This window comes from Melospiza georgiana, chromosome 3, assembly GCF_028018845.1.
Source record: "Melospiza georgiana isolate bMelGeo1 chromosome 3, bMelGeo1.pri, whole genome shotgun sequence".
NCBI lineage: Eukaryota > Metazoa > Chordata > Aves > Passeriformes > Passerellidae > Melospiza > Melospiza georgiana.
In genome coordinates, this window is record NC_080432.1 from 50,878,708 (window position 1) to 50,904,144 (window position 25,437).

General features: G+C 34.8%; 1 protein-coding gene across 4 annotated transcripts in view; it reads left to right on the forward strand.

Annotated features, from left to right (window-relative positions):
- Window positions 1-25,437, forward strand: part of PACRG (parkin coregulated) — a 213,959-nt gene that overhangs the window by 106,771 nt on the left and 81,751 nt on the right. For 3 of the 4 annotated variants that reach the window (XM_058020244.1, XM_058020246.1, XM_058020245.1), the window contains one exon: window positions 10,796-10,945. The exons of the other annotated variant lie outside the window; for it this stretch is intronic. In XM_058020244.1, the coding sequence (XP_057876227.1) occupies window positions 10,796-10,945 (150 nt within the window). The remainder of the gene's footprint in view (window positions 1-10,795; window positions 10,946-25,437) is intronic. 4 annotated transcript variants of the gene reach the window in all.

Sequence of the window (25,437 nt, forward strand, 5' to 3'; positions counted from 1 at the left end):
CTGCTTCTGTACAGACCAGTTCATCTGAAATGGCAGGAGAAATCATCAGGTGGCATTTTAAAAATATTACTTTTGAAGGTTTTATATAGTCAAACATAATTTTTTTGCAGAAAGAAAAATTGTAAAAACCAATAAATTATTTTAACACAAATTTAATACCACTAAACTTCAAGTGTATTATCACTAAAATTTATTTTCTTGAACCACCTAGTCTTTTAGATATATTGTTTTGTCCTTTCATTTCTTTAGGTCAGTACCTTGAAGAGATATTATTCTGAACCATCATCATTGTCAAGTTAGTTATGGTGATTCTTAAATCTGCATGCTACACTTATATGAATATATGCTCATTTTTGTTAAACTTGGCTTCTTTTTTGTGATTAATCATTAATGGTATCATTGCTGCTCTTTTTCCTGTCCATGAGAGAGTTCAGCATTAAATACAGTTTTGTAAAACAGAAGGTGAATATAGTTTGGAGCCTGATAATACTGAAATAATAGTGTGGGAAGGGTCAGAATTGTGTTTTATTCATTCAATTTTTTCTCAATTTAAAAAGATTGATTATAGATGTCACTATCTCTATCTTACCGTAGTTTTGAAAATGTCAAAAGGATTATATAATATTCAGAATGTTTACTCTGTGACACTTGAGAAAGGTTATGAAAGCAATGTTACCATTTTTTCACTCTGAAGGGGAAACACGTCAGGAGAGGAATGATATCATTTCTTCAGAACTGTATTGCCAACATCACCCAAATATATTTGCAGTAGTATCATGTTTTTTGAAAGGTGAAATTTCTTTGGAAAAGACTGCAGGTTTGTGACAGCATTTCCTCAGTTGGGATTTAAAAATCTTTCTGAAAACAGAGTCTAGCTTAGATTTAATTACCTGGAAGCTTTAGCTGTTACATAGCATTTAGAATTAGAAAGAGTTTTCTAGTTAAGGATATTTTTATGGCTTTGATATGTAGTGTTAAGTCATAATTTATGGTGCTGGAACACATTCAAGAATCTGCTAGCTAAATTTAATTGTTGTTTCTGCTTTATTTTATTCTAAAGTGCTTATTTTTATTTTAAAAATGCTTCTCTATCAGTTTTAATATGTGAAGAGTCTAAGTGTTATCAATGATAAAGGCTTCTTCCTAATTAAAGCCATACTAATAGTAAAAGAAGACACCGCCCACCATCTCCAGGAGTCTGAAAATGTGTACTTTTAAGAGTTTTTTAATTTGCTATGACTGTGTAATACAGCAGTGTAGTTGTAGCTATACATTTCTGTGACTCAGCATCCACAATAAACTCAGCTATGTTTTACACAGATTACTGTCTCTAAAGCGTCCCACTGGGTGAGTTATTTCTGATTAACCAGTCTTCTTCTAGACCACTACCATATTTTTACTGTGAAGAGTGAATCAGTTGATTGTTAGGAAAGTTAATATATATGATCTAGGGGAAAAGGCTAAAAGAAGGTCAGAAAAACAACTCTACAGATAGAATGCTTTTAAAAGCAGTTTTCTCTCCTGCATAGTCATCAAAGGAATATGTTAGTAAAGACCTGAATGTTCTCAAAAACATTTAAATTAAATATTAGAATTCTGTATTATATTTCAATGATTTAAGGAGGAATTTGTCTTCCAGCCATCCTTGCTTTAAGATCACACATTTGAACACTATATCATTAAAAATGAAAATAATATTATTTAATCCATCTGTGGGTTATTCTAAGCCCAAATCCTTTCAATCTTTTTCTTGTTAAACAAGCAGTGACTTAAAAAACGACAGGCAATTGAATTGAAAAGGCATGGATTCTCTTCTAAAATACCTGAAACATGATTAAAATAATGAAGAAGAATGCATTCAGTTAAAAAAGAATTCCTTTTTTTTTTGTTTGTCACACTGGAAGGACTTTTTTACTAGAAGGAATATTTTTACTGGAAATTCAGAGGAAGAAAAAATCCCTCAGGTTGGAGGTATTAATTTCTGAGAGAGAAAAATGTTCAAAATATATTTTGATTTCTCAAAATATAAATTCAGAATATATTGTATCATGCACTGGAAAAACATTATAAAATAGTTTATAAATGCAGTCATTGCATGACATAAAACGCAGAAGAAACAAATTACCTGTTTATGTCAAACTTGTAAGGAATCCAACTAAAAATAAATATAGCACAAACACAGAAAATGGGATTACTTAAGATATAGGACTTTTTGCTCCCTTTCACAGAAGATATAGGCAAACCCATTGGCTGAGTTATTTCGACTTCAGCAAAGATATATAAATTGAGATATATGGCAAATAGCAAAGTACTTTGCAGCAGTATCATGAAAGTTCTGATGCACAATAAACAGCCAGATATCTTCTTCGCCAGGAAGATCCATATTGCTATTTTCATATTACACACAGGTAAAAAAGTAGAAGAAGGAGGCTAATTTTGCCCCACATTGCAGATTGGATTGGTGGCAGAGAGCTGAACAGAACCCAGGCACAGCACCCTGGGTTAGCAAACAGATGTCTGTAGGTTACATGAGGGTTCCTTTATTTTTAGGAAACAGAGTAGTCTGTCTAGCCTTTCTATGTTCTTCTCTGTGGTCGTTATGGGAGTGTAAAATTCCTTCTGATGTTCATTTTTGGGAAAAATTAGTACTTTTAATATTACATTTCCCATAACAAATGGATTGGAAAAGCCTTAAAAGTCCTTTTTCTGGCTTTTGTTAGGTTCCTGCAACTCTCAGATTCCCGACTTCAGGGTTCCCTGATGTTCTCTGCATGAGACACACGTGCAGACATAAACACTGAGGGAGCCAGAAGTTTCTGCACCTTTGTCTATTGTTTCTATGAGTAACATTAGGGACATGCAACACAGTGCACGGAAGCACCTCCTCTGCTTTCAGAGGCAGCAAGCATGCTGCCATTCACATTTGCTTTGCTTGCAATGTAGTTGTAGGAGTCTTCAACCCCTGCATGCATAAAATCACCAATTGTTCCAGCTCCCACACTCTGACTTTTGCTAATGCAATTGTTTATGGAGCAACCTGGTGATATTTTCATCTAGATGTGTAATAACAACAATAAAAAAAAATAGCTAAAGAACCCAACTGTAAAATAAACCAAAATTATTTTTAAAGTAGCATTACTTTTAAAATCAAATCATTTCAATAGTCTTAATTTATAAATGCACTCCCATATATGAAGGAACAGTACATCATAGCACAGACATTGGAGTGAATGGCTAGAAATGATCAACAGGAAGATCATCATATAGTTTTGCTAATGAAGATAATAATGTGAAATTAAACACTTAAGTATCTTGTGTCACCCACTTGCCAGAATCTTCTCTGTTCTGTGCTGTGAATCCTAAAACAGATATGTAGACAATCTGAACTTAGGCCTAAAGCTAGAAAAGCTCTCATCTTTGCACTTATAACTTAGAAGGAAGTATTGTTTCTACACAGTTCCAATCAACAGGCCAGTTCTTTTGATTGAGTCCAGAAAGAATAATCTCCATCCTAAGGAACACTGAAGTTTTCCTTCTTGAGACTTTTACCATGTTGTTAAACATAACTTCTGTGATACAGTAAATCAAGGATACCTTAAACTTTGTTAAAAATATTTAATTAAGGTAATAGATACTTTTGTGAGTCAGATTTAGAGAATTGAATAGAGCACTCCGCTCTCAGTGTCACCTACAGAGTGCTTTTTAATGTTTAATAAAATTCCAAATAAAATTAATTTCTCTTTTCTTATTGTTCACATTCTGTTTGCACTTGATTTCCATTTTCTTATTGTTCATTCTATTTGCATGAGAAATGTTGTCTTGGATTACAGTGTAGTTAATTCCTATTTAATGTCAAATCAGTGTCACTTTTGCATTTAGATATGAAAAGTTGAATGTGTTGCTAGCAGTTGTTCTAAGCATATTTGTAGTTCTCATATATTCACAGTATTTAGGAGTACTTAATAACTGTTAAATGCTTCCTTTCACAAAGTTCTGCAGTGTTTTTATGGAATAAATATGGTTTTCTGGTCTGTTGTCATTTTCTTTCTGCAAATCATATAAGTTGATTTCTCTCACCTACAGAAAGTAAGTTAAAACACTAATCTATTGTAATTTTCCTCCTGGCTGACTGTTCTTGAGAACCAGTACTGGTTATTAAGGTCACAAACTGAAAGATAAAAGCAAACAAGCAGGCTTTTACAGACTTAAAATGCTTTTAAAGAAATCAAAGATCTCTGATTTTTTTTTAAATTGTTCTGATATTCAAATACTAAAGCATTTCCCCTGCAGGTTTCATCAGCCAGTACAAGTAGTTGCAATTAGGTTTATGTTTGATTCTTCTGCCCAAAACTGGTCATTTCAGGTATTTTCAACTGCTTTAGGAAGTAGCTCCTTTATTATCCTCTTTGCTCTTTTCTATGAGGAGAAACTGTGTTCCTTATTCAATAAAGATAAATCTCATCCATGTTTGGTAAGTGAAATCTGTAATTAACATCTCTGACTTTTAAAGTTGGAGTTAGAGGTATTTATTCCTGAATTCATAAATGTATTATATTTAGCATTTATTAGTAATGAATTTCATCAGCAATTTTATCACCCAGTTTTTCTCTACAGTTCTTCAGAGTCAGTCCTTGTCTTTGGTATCTGGAATAACTTGATATCATCAGAAATCTTTGTTATCATCAGTGAAGACTCTTCCAAATCACATTTGGATCTAGTGAAAAGGATGAAATTCAGCACAGATTCCTGCAAGGCCTTACTAGTGATATTCTTCCTCTGCCCACGGTTTCTATCTCTAAGTCAGTATTTATTTCCATGGATGCCATGGAGGTTCAGTGAGGGACCCTATTAAATTCCTTTTGAAAGTGTAAGAAAACTGTTTTAGCACATTCTTCTTCTTCCATGAGCTAGAGAACATTTAGAATGCTAGATTAGAATTTGCAGTACAGATGCCTGTACTTTGATTCTGCAGACCTTTTTTCTAAATGGAACATTTAGAAAATGTCACATTTCAGTGATAGCAGACCTGTTTTCATCAGGACAGTGGATACTCAATGCAGTTTTAGTATCTTAGCACAGAAAAAGGAATGTACACCTAGGAATGGATAGAAACTCTAGACTGGCATAGTCAATAAGCAGGTTTTTGGGACTCTCTTCTAAGTCCCAATGCTATATAATTAAACTGGGTCCACAAATATTAATAGAATTCACGCTTTATAGGAGCGGATGTAGTAAAATGCTACAATTAGAAGCACAGCTAAAGCTGAAAGAAGCCACTGACAGACTTTTCCTTCCATATTTTGCTATATCATGTCTTTTGAAAGCATCAGTGTTTTGCTATGTATCTTAGCATTTTCTGTGCCTTAGATTGGCTTTACATAAAAAGGTCTTTGATGACAAAATTGGCATAAAGTTTTCATGTCTTACCCCCTATTTATCCTTGCCATTGCTTCACTGTAACACATCATTCAGTTGTACAGAAAGAAATTTTTGTACATCTGCATTATTTGGATCAGTCTCTTTCTGGACTTCTAAAAGGTACAGAGCACAAGGTTCTTATTCTGGTTTTTATTCACTCTTGATTGAAATGCTGTGTTTTGTAACAGTCTTCATTACTGTTCTCTAAGTTTAGCATAATACTATTATATAAGTACAGGTAGTTAAGTATTATGCACTTTGAAGATGTTGAACAAAATTTTCTAAAAGTATGTATCACTTTATTCAATTGCATTTTGAGAACATTTCATGTTAGGACTTCTTTAAACCTAACTCTGTGAATTTAAAATAGAACCTTAGTTAACAGGATTAAGTAGATCACAACAGTCAAGCATTTTCATCCTGAGTGCTTTTTACCTCACAGGATGGTATCTTGTTCTGCTTGAGGCAAAGTTTTCTTAAACTGATGCCTCATTTACCAATTGAGTGAGAGATATGAATGCAAAATAAATTGGTTTTAATGTTTGGTTGCAAGACCAAAATGGAAAATGTTGGTGCTCTTCTAAGCATAGATTCACATGGTATTTGAAAAAGAAGAGAAGAACTACATTATCAACATAACTTTTAATATAACGACCAAAATCTAGAGTTAATAGTTGAGAAGAGACAGAAGTTTAGGCAAACTGATTTGATTCTGTAAAGCTCGGGATATCAATGTGCTATCTGGGAGCAAATGTTCTGATTTGCTCTATTCTCTTCAGTGGAACTACATTGTGTCATGATAAAGATCCGTTGTGCATTGGGAGAAATGCTGTCATGTTTCCTGACTTATAGAATCTATCAATTTTATCTGTCAGATGAGAACTGTGGCTTCTATTATAGACAATGTCTGGGACTGAGATAGGATTTTCCAAACTGCCACATAAAAATAAAAGATATCAACTTATATAATTTCTAGGTCTTTGAGAGGTAAGGAGTTACTCAAGAAAAAGATTTGAATGTTTTAAAATAATTATTTCTATTGCTTTGTATGTAAACATCTAGTAAATGGATAAGCAAACAAGTGGCATATATCTTAAGGAAAGTTTTTGCTCCTAATGGAAATTAACAAAAGAAACACTAAATTTACATCAGTTTACATGAATTACCAATAAAATTTGTCTGAAATTAAAAATACAGTGAATTAATATTGATGCCTTGTGAAGGCTGACCTAGAACAGAGGCTAGACAGCATTAAAGTCTTCCCTGAAGTCAATGAATTGGTATCTTATATTGTCTCATTGGGAATAAGCTTTAATAAACAGCACTATGGTGTTTTAAATATGCTTTCAAATTTCATGACTATCTCTTACTTTGGCTTTGAATGGTAGAAATAGAACAAACTCAGATACTGAGCTTTTAAAGCAGATATTAAGCTGATATCATTGTAAAATTTTCTTTAATTAAGAAAGTTATTATGAACTTCAGAAAATATTTGTCTGGAAAAGCTATATCAGTACGAAATAATGTATGTTTGAATGAAAAATACTTCATTATATACTTCAATTGAGCTATTATTTAAGCTGGAGGATTTCTTGGAAAAGTATATCTTAAATCAGAAGCAAAATCTTTAGTTCATACCATTAAAGTAGAAAACATCAAAACTACGAAGCAACAGAGTCAATTTATTGGGTTGGGGTTTTTTGCTGCTTAAGAGAATGCTACAGTAGCTAAAGGACCAAAGAAAAATATGTACCGATGAGGGAGGAAAGTCCTCTCAAAATCCTTCAGGGAGCAGAAAGGTATCTTTACCTGAGAAGCAAACCATTTGTGCACTTTGCAGTGATTGTGAGGATCCATGTCTTCACAATAACAGATTCAGCAGACTTCTAGGCCAAGAGGCAACAGCCTAGAATGTTTTCTAAAATGGAATACTTTGAATATTATGCATCTTTCCTTCATTTGGGCTATGTAGCTGTAGTGTACCAAGATTCCTAAATGGTCTGCTTTATTCCCGTAGTAAGGATACTAGTACTTTCTTCAATTTATGTTAACCTCTAGATGCCACTGATATTTTCCAATGTATTGGAATATACTTTTTTCATATACTGCATTAATATTTCCCTCCTTTTATTCTTGTGGGAGAATGGATTGTAGTGATGGTAGTACACATAAAATAATTACCAGATTTTAAAAATATAAACAGGTGTTTGAAAGTGGTGTATCTTTGGGACAGGGACTGCCTTTAATTGAATGCTTATAAAGTGCCTAATATAATCAAGCCGGAGCTGGTTGGCTGCCATGTGGGTGATGTGGTGGCTGAAGACCTTTTGGGCACAGTGTTCATGTAATGATAGACTTTTCAATTATCAGAGAAGTAAGGAGATAGGTCAGCACAACTGCAGCCTTAGACTTACAGAGGGCAGACTTTGGCCTGTTCAGGAGTACATTTGACAGAGACCCTTGGGAGGCAGTCCTGAAGGGCAGTGGGGTCCAGGAAGGCTGGATGTTCTTCAAGGACAAAATCTTAAAGATTCAGGAGCAAATTGCCCCCATGTGCTGAAAGATGAGCCTGACTGAAATGGGCTTGACTGAACAGATACACTAGTCTGGAATTCAGGGGATAAAAGAGAGTTTATGACCATTGGAAGAAAGGGCCGGCAATATCAGGAAGACTAGAAGGTTGTCATAATGTTATGCAGGGAGAAAATTAGAAGTTCCAAAACCCAAGTAAAATTTATTCTGACTACTGCCATAAAATATAATAAAAATATTTCTATAACTATATCAGAAGCAAAAGGAGGGCTAAGGAGAATCTTTTACTGTTTGTAGGGGGAAGTATAAGACAAAGGATGAAGAAAAGGCTGAGGTACTTAATGCATCCTTTGCTCCCATCTTTAGTTATTTAGTAAAATCTGTTATTCTCAGAATACCCTGTGTACCCCTGAGCTGTTGATAGGGATGGGGAGTAGGATGACGCCACCATAATCCAAGGAGAAATGGTCATGTACCTCTGTCCTGCTGCTCCACTTGGACAGAGATAAGTCTGTAGCATCAGATGGGATCCATCCAAAAGTTCTTCCTAGGAGTATTTGGACAGCCATTTCCACTTACACGACACACTCTGCATGCCTAGAAATAGGGTTTCTTATAGTCTGGGACAGCTTCTACAGTCTAGAAGTACTGTTCCTGGGAGTGGGTACAATTTGTTTAAAATTAAGAAGCGGTGATTTCTGTCAATGATTAATTTTTATATCCCTTAATTAGTTTTGCATGTATTAATAATTAATTTTACTAATTTGTAATAATTCATTAAATTGTATATAAATATTTATTCATGCTTGTATATATGACATAACTGTTGCACTGAAATTTGCCAGTGTTAGTGGTGATTTCCCTATTAGTTCAGTTAGCTATTACTTACGTGTATGACAAGTTAGTAGTGAATAAATCTATATGATGGAACCCCAAAACTTTCTCTTCCAACCACTCTTCCATGAAACTAGATAATGCCTGTTACTCTCTAACAGAGTATTTTCCTACCTGAGACTTGCCCCAGTCTTTAAAATTGTATCTGGGTGATTCTCTTTGCTAAAGAAGCCTTAGAACGTCCATCCACAAAAGCATAATTTGGAATAGCCAGCCTCTTTGCTGGAACTTAACATGAGCATGCTGCATTGTTGGGCTTCCTGTTCACACATTATTATGTTCAGAGACAGTGTGACATTAAGAGCAGCCTGATGCCTACAGCAGGGACTGTTGTAGAAAATAAGCAATATGGAATTCAGTCTGTATATTCATTTAGCAGTACTCCTTTAACTTGGATGAGGTCGATGAATAGTACCTTTATACCTTGGACTTTCTGTTGTCTAGCAGTAGGTTCAGTATGTGGTTCACAAGAATGCCAAGAGGCATGAAAGGAGATTATTTACTAGTTGATTTTTAGAATTGTCTCTGTCCATTCACACGACCAATCTGCCCTGCCCTTGGTTTGGAGATCTAGCTCTGATTTTTAACACTCAGCAGGCATGTGATAAGCAGCAGAAGCAGGTTGGGGTACAATGCATTTGCATAAAGTGATGGAAAATTGACATTGCTCTTTTGTGAAAATACTACTTCATTCTCTATGAAATGGCATTCCTGTGCTCTGATAAAACTCAGCACGGGAAATACTGAATCATAGAATTGTATAATCACGGAATCGTGGTTTGGATTGCAAGGGGGCTTTAAAGATCATCTAACTCCAACACTTCTGCAATAAGTAGAGACATCTCTGATCCTAATACTTCCACTTGAAGAGGCAGTTCTTGAAGAAGTTACTAATAACTCCTCTTCAAATTTTGTTGTTCTTTGCTACAATTTTTTCCTAAATGCTTACACTTTGTTATGGTGTCTCAAATCACATATTTAAATATGTCTCTGTTTGTAAAACATAGTAATGAATATGAGCTTATCTTTTTCAGTTCTGTCCCAATGCAATGATGTACAAGTCTATGTAACTGGGCAGAATACTGGAGTATTAGACTGATATGTAAGACCATACCAAATCTGACAACTGCTGACAAATTAATCCAGCTTCATAATTTCAGAAACACCTTTATAAATACATGGATTTTGCAAGGAAAAAAAAACGTATTTCAAGTGTCTCATTTTTAAATTCTTTAAGAAAGAATGCAAAGCACTTGCTTTTAGTAAATTAAAGGAGAAGAAACAAGAGGTTTTTATGAAATGTCTTAGTGTCATAAGATTAGAAGCATGACACTGAAAGCTAAGAGAAACATCTAAGTAGGCTAGACAAAACCTTTTTTTTCCCCCTAGAATGTTTTTCTTTTGAAAAAGCCTACAAGGTTTGTTTGTTGGGTTTTTTTTTTTCTATAAACATTTGCTTCATTGTACTGATTCTCAGAATAGTAGGAATTGTCAGTTGAATGAATAAAATTATCATTAAATAAATGAGTACAAACATACAAACACCAATTGTTGCACTAGAATGCATCTGTTGTCAACCTTTGCAGGTTGTCTTGCAGTTGTATAGTTCCATTGGCCCCAAGTGGTACTTACTGAACATTTATTTTTCATTTGTTTGGACCACGCCAGTATTATACAGGCAGCATGAGGGAATAATGAGCTGCATTCTTTGGGTTACTGAAGAGTCAGCACAAATTGTGGGAACAAATAACAATCAGACAAGGCAGTGTTTTATAACATCAGGACTGCAATCCATCTTTGGGATCTTTCTAAGCTGGGCTAATAAAGGCCCACTTACAATTCCCAACAGAGTATAGTTTAATTAAATTTGTCCATTAGACGACTCCTTCCCCTCCCTTTACATTTTAGAAATTAATTCTGCTTTCTGCCTGTTGTTCTTTTTGCATCACAGATGCACTGAACCTTCGTAACCGGCAGGTCCTCTGCACCACACTGAAAGTCATCCAGCACCTGGTGGTGTCAGCTGAAATGGTGGGGGAGGCCTTGGTGCCCTATTATCGGCAAATTCTCCCAGTCCTAAACATCTTTAAGCACATGAATGGTGAGTTATGCTAACAGACACTGTGTCTTTCAACTCCTAAGGCAAAAAGGGGCTTGAGGCAGGGTTAATTAACAATGTAGTTAAGATTTATTACTGTATATAAACTCAAATCCATTTGGAGCTCTAAATAATGTAAACTCCCCCTCTTACTATTCCCTAAGGATGCACTGAAATTAACAATTTCATTTATTACTCCTTGCACGTACAGTTTATTTAACACAGTACAGAAGCAGTGAAGCAGTTCTATAATCTTCCAATAATTAAATTGTAAACTTTGTAACAGTCTTTTGAATACATTAATAAATTGCAAAGCTTTTTTCCTCCCTCCAACACGTTAGTTTAGTCCAGCTGTTTTATTCAATTCTGTGCTCTCCACAAACAATTTGCTGCTACCAGAAGGTTTAGGGAAGATTAAAAACAAAATAGAGATCAAACTAATTAATTTGAGGGTCGAGAAAACTCCATGTCATAGAAGAATTTCAAGTTAGATGATATCGAGCAAAACAGTGAAGTTTGAAGATATTGCTGCACGCTTAGTAGGTTTCATTATAAAGATATTTAGAACTAATTTATGTCTACAGTTAAGTATGTGTTTTCTTTGTAGTGCAGATCCCATCAGTTTCAGTCTTTAATGACTGGTACTGTGAGTTCTATATACTGTGAGTACATTTATACCACAGTCATCAGCTGAAATCAACATGATGTATGTTGCTTTTGCCAAATTAATTTTTAAAATATTTTTTGCTAGTAAATCTAGCTTTACTTATTTTCAATTATCTACAAAGTTACTGACTTAAAAATTCCTATTATTGACTTGTGGCCACATAGATGAAAAGAAACTAATTCCTCACAAGCTTTCAAAGGAGGGTTTTCATTAAATTCATGGCATTTTAATAGTTCTCTGCAGGACTCCTTCCTATTATAGTTTCTGTTTGCATTACTACAGAATATAATACCTTATACTCACTCTTTAGCAAGTATAAGATTCAAATCAGGTTGAAAAATGCCTGTTCAGAGACTGACTTGAAGACACCAATTAAATTTACATTTTAGATCTCTTTAAATACATATACGTCTCTGACTTTACTTAGTGAGAAACATTCAGTAACATGGAATTTCACAAATGCAAGTTATTTCTGATGACAGTTGTGGCTTTCCAGAAGTCATGGGATGAAGGGTTATGAGTGAAATCTGTTGGCTGAACTTAAGCAGTTTCAGTAGGTCTCCTTTTGAATTGGAAGATTTCCCCTAAACAGATCTAATTTCAGTATCTGGCACAAAACAAGACTGTAAAAATGACTTTTATTGATTAATGAATATACCACACATGCTTTTTTCCAAATTTCTGCCTGAAGTAGCCCATAAATTCTCTTGACTGGGCTTTTCTACAGTGATTTCAGATGAATAATAGGGAAAGCTCATGTGTAGCCAGGTACATACCTTGGCAAGGCATTAAACACAATCTAAATATATCTTCAGTTCTGATTGTATTGTGAGCAAAATAAAACTTATTTTCAACATATTTGTGTGAGATCTGTGCTCTGTGAATTTGTGCCTATATAAAACTACACTAAATCATGATATTTGATATTAAAGAACTAATGCCCCAAAAATAAGTAAAAAGCAATAGTTGAAAATCAGCTGATTTTATTAAGTCATTACTTTTTTAGAAATAAAAATTCTGAAACTTTAGTATTTCCAGGAATGAAATAGATGCAAGGCCAATCATGTGAAACTGTTCAACTTCTTCAGTACTCATTTGAAGATGATAGGGAATACCTCTGTCTCCTCCTTCCACAAAAAGATTATGTTTCATTCCTGCTTCCCTGGTGGTTGGCAGAAAATACAGGGTTCTTTCCTCCTCTGTCTATCTCACATAACCTAATAGGCAGCTGAGGTTCAGGTGTTTGCTCCCAGTTATAAGGAAATTGCAGAGACTTATCTGGACTATTTTCTTCACTGTTTATTTTTACAGGTGAAAGATGCGGTAAGTGAAGCAGTCTTCTTTCTGCTTTTCTGTATAGCTTGTGAAAGTAAGAACTGTGCTGCATCTTCCTGCATTTGTTTGATTTGCAGTCTATTAAGACAGACATCGTGGAAGTTTGTCCAGAATTAAGTTAACTGGAGGAAGCCATGTTTTAGTCATTGCCACCTCACTAGATCAGTATCTAGCTGATGAAAGGAACTCTTTCCCAAATTCAGCATCTGTGAATACCACTCTGAGTGTGTGTGATGTGAAGCTCTGAAACTCCCAAGCCAAAATTCTTTAGATACAAAAAGTTTCCATAGGTTAGGTAGAGGCTCAGAAATGTCATAAAAAGAGTATGTTGCTTGCTTATTAAAACACATGTGTTATTTCTATTGGTAATTTTTGTAAATTATAAAAAAATGAGAGCATTGATGAAAAACAAATTAGGATTTTTAATCATTGAAAGCATATAAAATGTGCTCACCCATCTGAGTCACAAGATACAAGATTTTAAAATAAACCAATGCTATCTAAGTTATAAATGCCAGGGGGAAGATCCAAGCCTCCTGAGACAGTCTGTGTGAAAGACAGAGAAGAGGGTTCCTTTAACTTCTGAAGAGTCTTGTTAGTGAGCAAGGGACTTTTTGGTGCACAGAGCATATTTGGTGTGTCTGAATTTGTGCCCTCTCTGGAACTTAGGCCCTGACTTTGAGTAGATGTTTCTTTTCCCTCGAGTTCCCGAGTGCACAGTTGCAGAGCATTAACACACGAAAGAGCAGAGTTCTGCTGGTGATGTCACTCATGTCTTTATTGGTGGAGACAGGGAGAGCACCCTCACCATCTGGCCAGAGTGCACTCTGAAAGAGGGTTGAAGCTTTCTGCTGAAACTCTTAGCCAGAGCCATAAGGCTGGCAGGAGAGCAAGAGAATGGAACAGGAGTATATTCCAGTGATTGAGGAATAGTGCTGTGACACAGGAGCTGTTTGTCTATTTTCTTGAGACCAGGAGGAGACTAACAGTCTACAAGCAAGCTTCCCAACATAGGGATTATTATATAAATTTGCTGCTATATAAGATAAGAAACTAAAACTGTCATAATAGTGCTTATTAAGTGTTATTATATACTCTGTAATGCCACTGTAGTGAAATGTAGTGAAATGTGTAAGGTAAATGTATTCTTATAAAACTCATTTAAATCATGTGAAGAGGGAAAGAAAATTCTGTATAGACTCAAAAGGAAGTATTCTTTTGCATCACAAAACCCTATCTTTTGTGTATCTTATTTTTTAAGCTGTCTTTCATAAATCTGTGAATTATCTGGAGTAAATACAATTTAAAAACAAATACAAATAATGTAAGCTTGTTATTTTATGAAAGCAGACAGAAGAGAAAAATAAAAGAAAAAAGGAGAGAAAGGAGCCTTCAGAGCCTGGAATATGCTATTAGGGTGCATTTATGTCAGAATGATGTCTGAAACAGAAGCCAATTCATTAAAAGGATTAGACTTTTAGGAACAGCAAAATTCTCCTGTTTGATTTACCTGACTGGTAAATGAAAATTTCATATATTTAGTTTAACAGCTATTTTCATGTTATCAATTTATATTATATGGAGCAAAAACAGTTCTGCATATAAAATAAAGTTAGATGAAACAAAATATTATTAGGGTTTACAGGGCTCAAAGAGAGAAGGATAGGTTGCCACTGCATTGTGGAAGGTACCTCTCCAGCATGGTAATTTCATCTGTGACTTGTTACAGTCACTGTGAGGTAAACAGTGGAAGTAGGGCAGCCTGAATTTTCTCTTGGCTGCAATAAAATTGCCTTGACACTATCAATAACTTAAAGCTCATGTGAACTTTGGACAGTCTCTACCTATGTAGCCAGTCCTTGAAAATAAAATTTTAGAGGTATGACTGAGAATACCTGATGCAGCTGTATTGCAGCATTCAACCAAGTGTGAAGCCACAAAGCAGAATTATACTGCATGCTTTGCAGCACCTGAACTTCACTTGGGAAAAAACATTCTCTTGTCTGAAAGGTACTTCACATACTTTGGAGAACTCTATTTTACAAAATGCAGTAATATTGCACAGACTCTAAAGGAAGAAGCAGGACCTAAGTGTTAAATGGCAAAAGCAAAAGACTATGCCTAGAGGTACAAGTCCTCCCTGTGTTGGAGTTCAAGTGTTTTCAGAACTGTCTGTGTATTCCAGAGGCAGTGATGCTCCTCCAAGTGGTTCATAGTTATTAGTGAGAAGCAGCAATTATCCTTTAATGTGATTGAATATGCTCTAAAGAAAAATCTCTTGCCCAGAAGATTTCAACTGTTTGCTTCTTCCTCTGGAAAATACAAAAGTCCTTTCAAAAGTGAGTCTTCTTCTAAAATACTTTGCATCTTGCCAACTCTGTGTTCAGAAATCTTAATCTTTCAGAATAAGAAAAATCCACAAACAAAAAAACCTAGATGTCTTGAACATCAGTATTTGCAAAGTAATGTATTTGAGGGTCTCTTAATTTCTCCTACAAACTCTGATATTTCAGACTATTCTCAGACAACTTTTCTCAGAGTTCCAGTGCTACTAGCTTTAGCTTTTCTTTTTTTTTTTTTCCTTAAACTAAAAATGGAGATTCCCAGAGAATTAGTTGATTCATGGCTTAAATTTGCATAAAAAACATTCAATGCTGTAAGATTATTGATAAAATAAACCATGCTTATATACTAGTAACATAAACTGTATTCTACAGCTTTCGTATTGTTCTTATGCTTCATTTTGACACTTATTCTTCCTATTACTTTGCATATTTTGCAAGATTTTCATTATTTCTAAGCTTTCTTTGAAATCCATCAGTTATATTTCTGTAATTTGAGAACAAAGATTCTCATGTGGCTTTAAGGATACACGCTTCAAAGGAATAAGACCACCATGACAACACGGATCTAAGTGAAGAAACTAGTTTTAATATATTTTCTGGGGTTTTTTTAATATATACCTTCAGTACAAGAGGATGCAGGATGTTCTGATTCATCAACATTTAATGAAAAATATTGTGATTTTCCCAAAATGGCATCTGCCAGTAAATCACCTTTTTGAGCAGATGAAGACAGATTGATTGCACTCCAAAAATGTTATTACCATACTGCTGAGAAGCAAAATATATTTTTGTCATTCCCAACTGTGATTCATGATATTATTTCAAAAGGCTTTCTGTGAATTACAGTTCTGAGGATATTTATTTAACAAATATTTTTCAATATTTTTACGAACATCAAAACATTTCTCATTGATGACATCCACTGATGGTCTTTTAATGGTATTTTTCAAAAATGTCTCAAGTTTTTTTGTCAAGACTCTCATCTTGAAAGTATAAGTCTCACAAAATAGTGTTTTGTGTTGTAATTCAGGAAGCAGGAAAGTGATCCTCAAACATTATCATCTGTTGTCTCACCTTTTTTTGCATTGATCAATCTCATTATTTTTCAATGACCACTGTTGCATATAAAGCTACAAAAAAATCACTGGAACTCTGAAGCACAGAAATTGGGAGTTACCAAGATACACCTGTATTAGGGCATTTGTTGCTTTAGTATCTTCAATACAAACCATGTGACTTTAAGCTGATTATATAGTAAACTTCTAATGTGTAATCAATACTCTGTAAGGCATTTTCTAACACATTGAGGGAATCATTGCACTTAGATCATAATTGCTGGGTAATTTCTAATTACTGTCTCATTTCTTAGCTGAAAATACAGCACAAGTCTGCAAAATAGAACTGATTCAGCTTTGATTAAATTGAAGCTATTCACACTTAGCACTTTTAATGTGTTAATAGTCTAATTAATTCAGCATCTTGAATTTTTGATAAAAGAAAAATGAAAATCTTCCCATGTCAGAGGGCAATACATGACATCCAATATTTTCTTTCTCCCTTTTCAGTTTTTTTAAGTTTTTGGGTATTATGACTTGAAAAAATGAGTTTTCTATTGAATGAAAAATAGGGTATGTATGAGTTAGGACTTCTGAATTCACAGAAAATTAATGGACAAGTAAATTATGGAAACATTAAATTCTTCCTGTGCTTCAGTAGAAACATCTGTAAAATGGATATAACCTGAAAGGGCTTGTAGGCCTCAATCAGCATTTCGTTTGGTAATTAGAGCTTTCACAAAGTACCAGAAATATGGTATGTCAGTGAAACATAATTTTCATAGAGTTAAGGATTCGTATCATGCTTTGCTCCAATACATTTGTAAGATTTGTGTTCCTTTGGGAAATAATTACCATGGAAATACCATGTTTGAGGAATATTTGGACATTCAGGGCTAGACTTGTGCAGAATTACAGTAGCATCTGTATGTCTGTTTATACTGGATGCTTATACCTGTCTTAATATCAGAAAGTGTGTATCTGGCCTCCAAATGGGACAAGGAAGTGTTTGAGTTCCCTGAGAAGTCCATAGAGGAAGGATGCTTTGAGCAAATCTAATGCATAGCTGTATAACTAACATCAAAACGCAATATGCATAGTTATTTTATTTATTTTGCTTGCAGCTTTATTTGTGGCTTGTTTGGCAGTGGGTTGGCTAAGAAGGCCAATGGCATCCTGGCCTGTATCAGCAATAGTGTGGCCAGCAGGATGAGGGAAGTGATTGTCCCGCTGTGCTCAGCACTGGTGAGGCCACACTTCCAATCCTGTGGTCCTGTTTTGGGCTTCCCCCCTCCTTGTAAGAGGGACCTTGAGGTGCTGGAGTGTGTTCAGAGAAGGGCAGTGAAACTGGGGAAGGTCTGGAGCAAAAGTCCTTTTGCAGCTGAGGGAGCTGGGGGTGTTTAGCCTGGAGAAAAAAAGACTCAAAGGGGATTTCATTTGCTCTCTAGAACTGCCTGAACGGAGGCTGTAGCAGGGTGGGGGCTGATCACTTCTCCCAAGTAACAAGAAATAAAACGAGGAAATGTCCTCAGGTTGTGTCGGGTAAGGTTTAGATTGTGCATTGGGAAGAGTTTCTTCATGGACAGGGTCGTCAAACATTGAAATAGACTGGAAGTGGTGGGGTTACCTACCCTGAAGCTGTTTAAAAGACTTGTAGATGTGGCACTTTGGGATATAATTTAGTGGTGAACTTGTCGAGGTTAAGTTCATGGTTTGACTTCATGATCTTAGAGGTCTTTTCCAACCTAAACAGTTCTATAGTTCCATGCTATTTTTAAAAAAATAAAATGCATGTACAGTTTTGCAAGCTGGAGCTAGAACCCACAGTTCTCAACTGCTGTTTGACTTGTGTAACTGCTTCATCTGTAAATTTCTTCTTTGGGTAGGAGTTGTGAACTCTGCTGAACCTAAGTGAACCACACCATAAGGGATGGTGCAGGCTGGCACAGATTCATCTAGAAAACACTACCCACAGAGTCAGCTAGTTTAGCACGCCTCCCAGTTTGGTGGAATTGCATATCCATAGGTTCACAGTTCCCTAGGTGTCCTGGGTGGATCAGAACTTCACCTGCCATTCTGCCATTCTGTAGCTTTAAAGGATAAAGGCCTTTAGGTTTTGTAAGAGTAGAGTTCATACATGTGCCTGAACTTCTCATTTTCAATTGAGTTGCTCTAAGCAGCTCCCTATGGACTTCTTTGTCACTCTTTTCAGGCTTGATTCAGTTTGCAAAGAGTTGAGACCTACATTTGTTCTCTAAATATTAAGACTTTCTTTGGATCTGCCCCTTACAATGTAAATTGTTTTTGCAATTGTATCCCTTACAATTGTAAAATTTGACTACTGCCCCTCCAGCTAGGAGTTAGTCCTTTCTGCGGGGTAATTAATTTCTATATTTTCACACAATTGGTTTGCAGTTGGTTGTTGGGATTGAGAAGTGATTTCTTTAGTTGGACTTTTGCTGTCAACTTTACGCAGTACTTTCAGAGTACACACTATTCTGAGAAAATAATTGTTTTCTGCATAATTCTTTTTTTATATATGTTTGCAAACAAATTTGTCTTAAGCTTGAGGAGACATATGATTTCAGCTTGTCACGTTTATTAAGGTGGCATTTTTAAATTTTAAATATACATCTGAAATCTGCGTTCACATAATTTTAAGTTGATTATGTTTGTTTATTGCAGATGTTTTTATTTGTGTGTTCAATTAGTTCTGAGAACTAATTATAACTGATGGAATTCAATTTTCTGTTCTGAGAAAAATATTTCTGTGAAAGTCAGTGTGAGGATGCCAAAATTGAAGAAATGTGTTCTGCACCTGGCTTTCTGTTCTTATATTAATAAAATAAACCCTAAAACCAACAGGTAGTGGGGAGAGAGGCTTGGGAGAGAGGGAAGTCCTTGTATGGGTAACAATTTTCTTGTGGCATTTCTCTCTCTCCCTCAAGGAAAACAGATTAAAGCCCCATATAATGGAATGATACCGGTGGGAACATAAATATTGCAGTGTGATTAAACCACCAAAATACTCAGGTGATTAAAGTGCTTCAGGTCTTTCAGTTATTATTCTGTTATATCATTTCATCTCATTTCAAAATGTTGCTTTTTTCATCGTTTTTGAAGAACACTCTAGGCAACAAAATTGATTTTGTGAGGCCCATAGCGTTGGACTATTGATTTATTTTTTTATATTGCACATCCATCATCTTTGTTTTCAGACACTACAGCAAAAATATGTATTCTTGTTATAACATCATCTGGCTGTCCCAATACTTATGCAATTAGTGCATGGAAATCTTTGTGTCTTTGACAGGACTATACTAGCTGAGAGGTACCCTTTTGACTTTTCTTATTTGAGAATTAGGTGAAGTAGATCAGACATTTATTATCAGAGAATTTGCCCACTAATGTAATTCAAAACTTAGAAGTTTCAGCTAGGAGTTTTATTTTTTGGGGGGGAAAAAAAGTCAAACCTATCAACCAACCAAACCAATCCAAACAAAATCCAAAAGCAAATAAACAATCCCCAGAACACCTGATTTTATCTTGACTTTCCACCATGTTAGGTTCCCTGTTATTTTTGCTTTGAAAAGGTAATCCAAAATTCAGCAAATGTAAGAAATCCCAAAGCTATTGTTCAACTCTCTCTCTTCTCACTCTGTTCTGGGTATTATGATACAGTTTCTAAGAAAAAGAATAATGTGTCACAGTACATAAGAAGAAATCAAATCAGTATATAATTAGGGATGTTAATAATTTTTCAGATTTAGCAGTTGTTGAGCTACCCTCGAGCTCAGTTGACAAGTGACATGACAGTGATGGGGTTACTTGTGCCTACTTTCTGCCTTTGATTCTCCAGGCCGGTGACCAGAAACCCATTTAGGGATGAATGAAACGGGAAAGGATTTTGGCCAATATACAAAGCAGAGGTTGTCAAATGGTACTGTAGTTCTTGTCTCAATGCAAAATGCCTTTTCTACTTCCATAATGCTGGGTATTGGTTAAGACATTGATAGTCTGAAGTGATTTTCTATAGTCAACAGTAGTTGTATACATTCTTTTTCACTCCCGACAATCCCTGTGTATTGATATGTTGTTTCTGGTTTTTTACTTAATGCTCAATTCTTACAGACAGAAGCAGATGCATTTCTGATGTATTTGTATGGGGCTTTTTATTATGAATTAATAATCAAGGTCCCTGACTAGGATTCTGAAGCTTAACAATAGTTTAACTACATAACAATGATGTGCTATTGAACTGAGCTAGGAATTGTGATTTGAAGCTAAATTTAGATATAGTTCCTTATATTCAGTATATTCCTAAAAATTATTCCTTAAATTCCTTCTGTTTCTCTTAGGAGTATGTTAAATTGTAAGGTAGTAAAAACAATGTTGATCAATTTATTCTTTTATGTACTTTAAGAAAGCAGAAATTCTAATTAGACTTAGAAATTCTGGATATTGCTGTAGGTAGCAGAGTGTAAGGAAAAGCCTAAAAATTTTAGTAAATAATTAAGGAATGAAACCGAATGCATGAAATGGAATTTTTTGTTCAAAGAATGTTCTCCTGCAAACCTCACCTTTGTGTCTGTCAGCCCTCCTTTCTCCTCCTAGCTTTTTCCCACATTTTTATTCCTTTCCTGATCTCATTGTATTTTATGTTAGCCCTACTTTTGAAGACTTTACTTTTAATTTTTTAATCTAATTTTGAGAATAGAAAATTTTCTGCATTTTGCTGGTTTACTATTATTGTCAGTGTCTTTGTGTATGAAGGAAGAGTCCTTAAGTAAATGCCACCAAAAGAAGTGAGATAAATTTTAAGAATTAACTTAAGAATTATCTTTAAGCATTAACTACTGCTCAGCCAAAGCAAATAGGAGGGATCATTAGAGAGAAGAGTAAGTTTTTTATTACATCTATCCAGTAAATTACATGTTTAATAAATGTAGCCTCACTGAGGAAAATATAATGCAAGAAAACGATATAGATCTCTTTGGAACTGAGAAAGAGAATTACCTAACCTTTCCATTGTAGAGGAAGTTCCTGAAATTACTGTAGCTAAAGGATATTTCTGTGATGTACATTAAGGTACTTTTGAGGATATTTTTTTCCTTGAGATGATTTTCCTTCTTGTTATCAGTTTAATACTTAGAAATTTCCACCTGTTCCTTGCCATTGTCTCAGAAGTTGTCCATTTGTGTGTTGTGATTTGATAAGCAAAGTGAATATACTTTTCAGCCATGCTGGCTGGACTGAGTGTACAGGATAGAAATGAAAGGAACGAAGACATATGCCAAGGTACCTGATCTCTTTAGGTGGCTATGTTTTGGTTTGAGGAGAACCGAACACCAAGAAAAAAGCTTTACTGAAAATATGAGAGTGTGATGTTAAATGCTGACCTATACTTTAAACCATACATTATATACTGTATTCCTGACTAGCAATGGAAAGAGACAAAATGTGTTCAGAAAGTTGGATATGTGAAATTTTCATCTTTGGAGCAACCTGTCTCCACTGATTGCAGGGAGAGCCTGGAGAGGTTAGCCTTTTTAGGGGCAAAATTAGCTTTGGTGAGTACACTGTCTGGCCATGGGTTAGATTTCAGAGAGAAGCAGACTGTCCCAGTAGATTAATCTATCACAAAAAATGACAATTGCAAATCAAAACTAAACAGTGGAGTGGTCATTACAGGAAAATCCTCAGAGATGCTCATGATTACAACTTAGAAAAATAAATGTAAAGCATATGGATAATCTGAGTTGCAATTGCAGTTTCTGTAATAAAAACATTATGTGGTATGCTATTTGAGCAGCACCACAAATAGTTTTCACAGGAATTATGAAAAGGCAGTTTTCCTGTGGCACCAGAGACATGGTTGTTAGGCCCCAGAATCTCTTCTTGAAAGATTGTTTGTATTTTCTTTCCATTAAATGAACTCACACATATCTTATTTAACTACCTGCTAGTAACGCAAACAGTTTGATGAAATCAGACATGAATGATTTTGTTGCCTTGGAATATTTTTTCTTTGATGTAAACAAACACTGTCATAGGGAAACTACTGTGTCATAAGCCCCTACCAGGAAGAGATCCAGCAATCTTAAAAGATCAGCAGCGGTTGGCATATACATATTTCTGTGGGAAAGGGAAAATCATGAACCTTCCATCTAAAATAATGCATGTGTAAGGATGGAACCAGAAAACATAAGAAGTGCATATGTGTGTGTGTGTGTGTGTGTGTGCAAATTTTATTTTTTGTAATGAAGGCAGATCCATAGTGAAGATTCTGTTAAATTGTTCCTGCAAGTTTAGTAATTCAAGGTTTTATTGAGGAGATGCAAAGATTATTTCCTGTATTCTTGAAAACTAAAGAGACAATCTCCTCTACATATTTATATTGAACTTACAGAAAGTATTCTTGCTTCTGTGGCTGAAACTGGTAGGGAGTGGAGTGTCATTATTTCTTGTATGTAATCCTAGAAAAATCCCATGTAACTTAAAGTAGGACCAGAGACTTGTTTGTGGAGGCCAACTGCAAAACAAGAATTGTGTGTGTGACCTTGAAAAAAAAAACTCCTTTTTAATCAGGTTTCAAAATTACATAACTTGAATGGGATATATAGTATAGGTGTATTGTACATTTAAGTATAAATAGTAGAATATATGATCATACAAGAAGAGTATTCCAAGCGTTTTGCTTTTTTTTTTCCCAAAGGCTTTTCTTTTTGTAAAATAATAAAATGAAAAAGTCTTTACATTATAATATTCTTAATCTAAGACATACAAAATACAGGTTGCTATTTTTTTTGTATTCTGTCCTGATTTGATAAATAAAAGTGAACCTAAATAATAATTCAGAGAGTCTGGAATAATAATTGTAATTAATATAAGTCAGGAATAATAATTCAGAGAATCTGGAACTGTATTTTGTGGGAATCTGATTTTCACGTTTGAAATGCTGGTAATTGAGAGAAACTTGCTAGACCCCCTTTTCCTTACTCTAGTTAGACACAAATGTTTTCTGCATTGCCTTCATAAAGCCATGTTCTTCAGTCTCTTCTTCACAGAAAAGGAAATTTAATTTTTGATCCTCAGGAGTGTGAAGCACATCATTTTTCTATATAATACAAAAATTAGCATCTATTATTCTTACACTGTGAGATTTTACGCAGTACTCCCAGCTTGGTTGTTTTGTGCATAGTTTCTGTACTGAAAAAAAGTTGTGACCATTTGATTTTTTCTCTGCAGGGTCTGGATTTGGGCAGCAGCAGAGACAATGGGGCTATATTCTTACTGCTAATTTGAAAAAAATAAGAAATAATCAGTTCAAGCTCTGGTTCCCTGATCATCTGTGTTACTTAACTGTTAGCACTGTGCCTGGCGTGGATTTGGCCTGTGCTAAGTGACACAATGGAGACACAATTTTTTATCTATGAAGCATACACAGGGTGATTCCTCCAGCAGATAGTGTGGACAAAATTTTGTGGCCTGAGTATTTACTTCCCCTGGTAAAAGACATCTAGAAACCTGGGCAATCTGAGTAGTTAAACAAACAATGGTCCTCAAATATCAACCTGTCTTTAAATTGTCTGTATACTCTTTGGCAATTAGAAAATATTTGTTAAATGGCTGGAATATATGGAGATTCTTCATTGATTTTTTCTGTTTATGGGTTTGCATTAATTAGATACAGAAATTCAGACAGCAAATATATAAAAGGTGCATGTTAAAACACTTGATGGGGTATTTTGAAGAGTAAAGACAACTGTATTTCAGTTGAGAATCTGGATAATGCAATAAAAGTACATCAAGCCTTTTTTTGTAATATTTAATATTTAAAAAATATTAACATTGCTTTCCCTTTTTTATATTTGTGAACTTTTTACTTTTGATCTAACAGAAGTACTTCTCATAACTGCAGAAGAAATATATTTGTTCTGCTTTGATGAATGCCATTAGATATACCAAGTATGTTATTCCGGGGCAGGATTCTGCACACATTTACTCTTCTATAGTTAATATTTACCATGTTTTGTCCAGTGCAATTGTATGTCAACATTGGAAGAGAAAGGGTCCCCCTTGTTATATTTTTAGAATGACAAACAATATGCTGTTTATGTAGAGGAGCCATATAGAGGCAATGGCTCCACTTCCCATATCCTCATTCACATTAAGGCAACTTTTTATAGTTATTGATCCCAGTGAAACAATTTCCAGGTGGAAACAGAGGATTTCATAAAGTCAAGGCCTGTTCAAAATCTTAATGAGAACAGAATCTGATGCTCACCAAAATCAGAAATGTTTAAGTGCAGAAACCCACGTTATCAGATGCAGTGACAATCACCATGCCAGAAGTCATTTATCTGAACACTAATTATGTTAGATATGCATATATTAGTTATATATTATGCTTCCTTTTACATAAAATTTTCTTCACATTGGAAGTAATTGTAAGCATACATGTTTTAATTCCTGTACCTTTTCTACTGTATGTTTCTAGATAGAAATCCCATTTAGCTGCTGCTATATCATCACTATAGCATTAAACTATAATTGCTTATCTTCCACAGTAGGTCTGCATGTGTTTTCAGTATGAAGAAAAGTGAAATTTTATGAATTCATGAAAAATTATAGACAAACTCTTTAGCGATTTCAGCTCTGTACCTGGGTAACTTTCTGGTCTCAGAAATTTTTGTGGAATTTACCACTGGGTAACTTTACTGCTTTTCTTTCAAGAAGAGGCTTCTTTTGAAATTTAGCTCAACCACAAATTTGTGATTGCCCACTGTGGTTTGGGGTAGACTGAAATTCAAACAGGAAGTGGGAATGCTCTCAAAAATCCATCAAAACTGGGGACTGAGATGCAAAGCTTAGCATCTGGGTGAGAACATATGTGATGAAATGACATTGTGAAAATCAAGAGTCTTTCACAGAACTTATATGAAGTGTACAAATTCCAAATATTTAAGCTTATAAATTATGAGAAGATCTATAGTGATACATCTAGTTATTGTCAAATATCGTTAGAGAGGTGTTAATTTTATTTTAAGTCCTTACTCAGTATGGAATTTATTTTAGTTCAAAAAATTACAT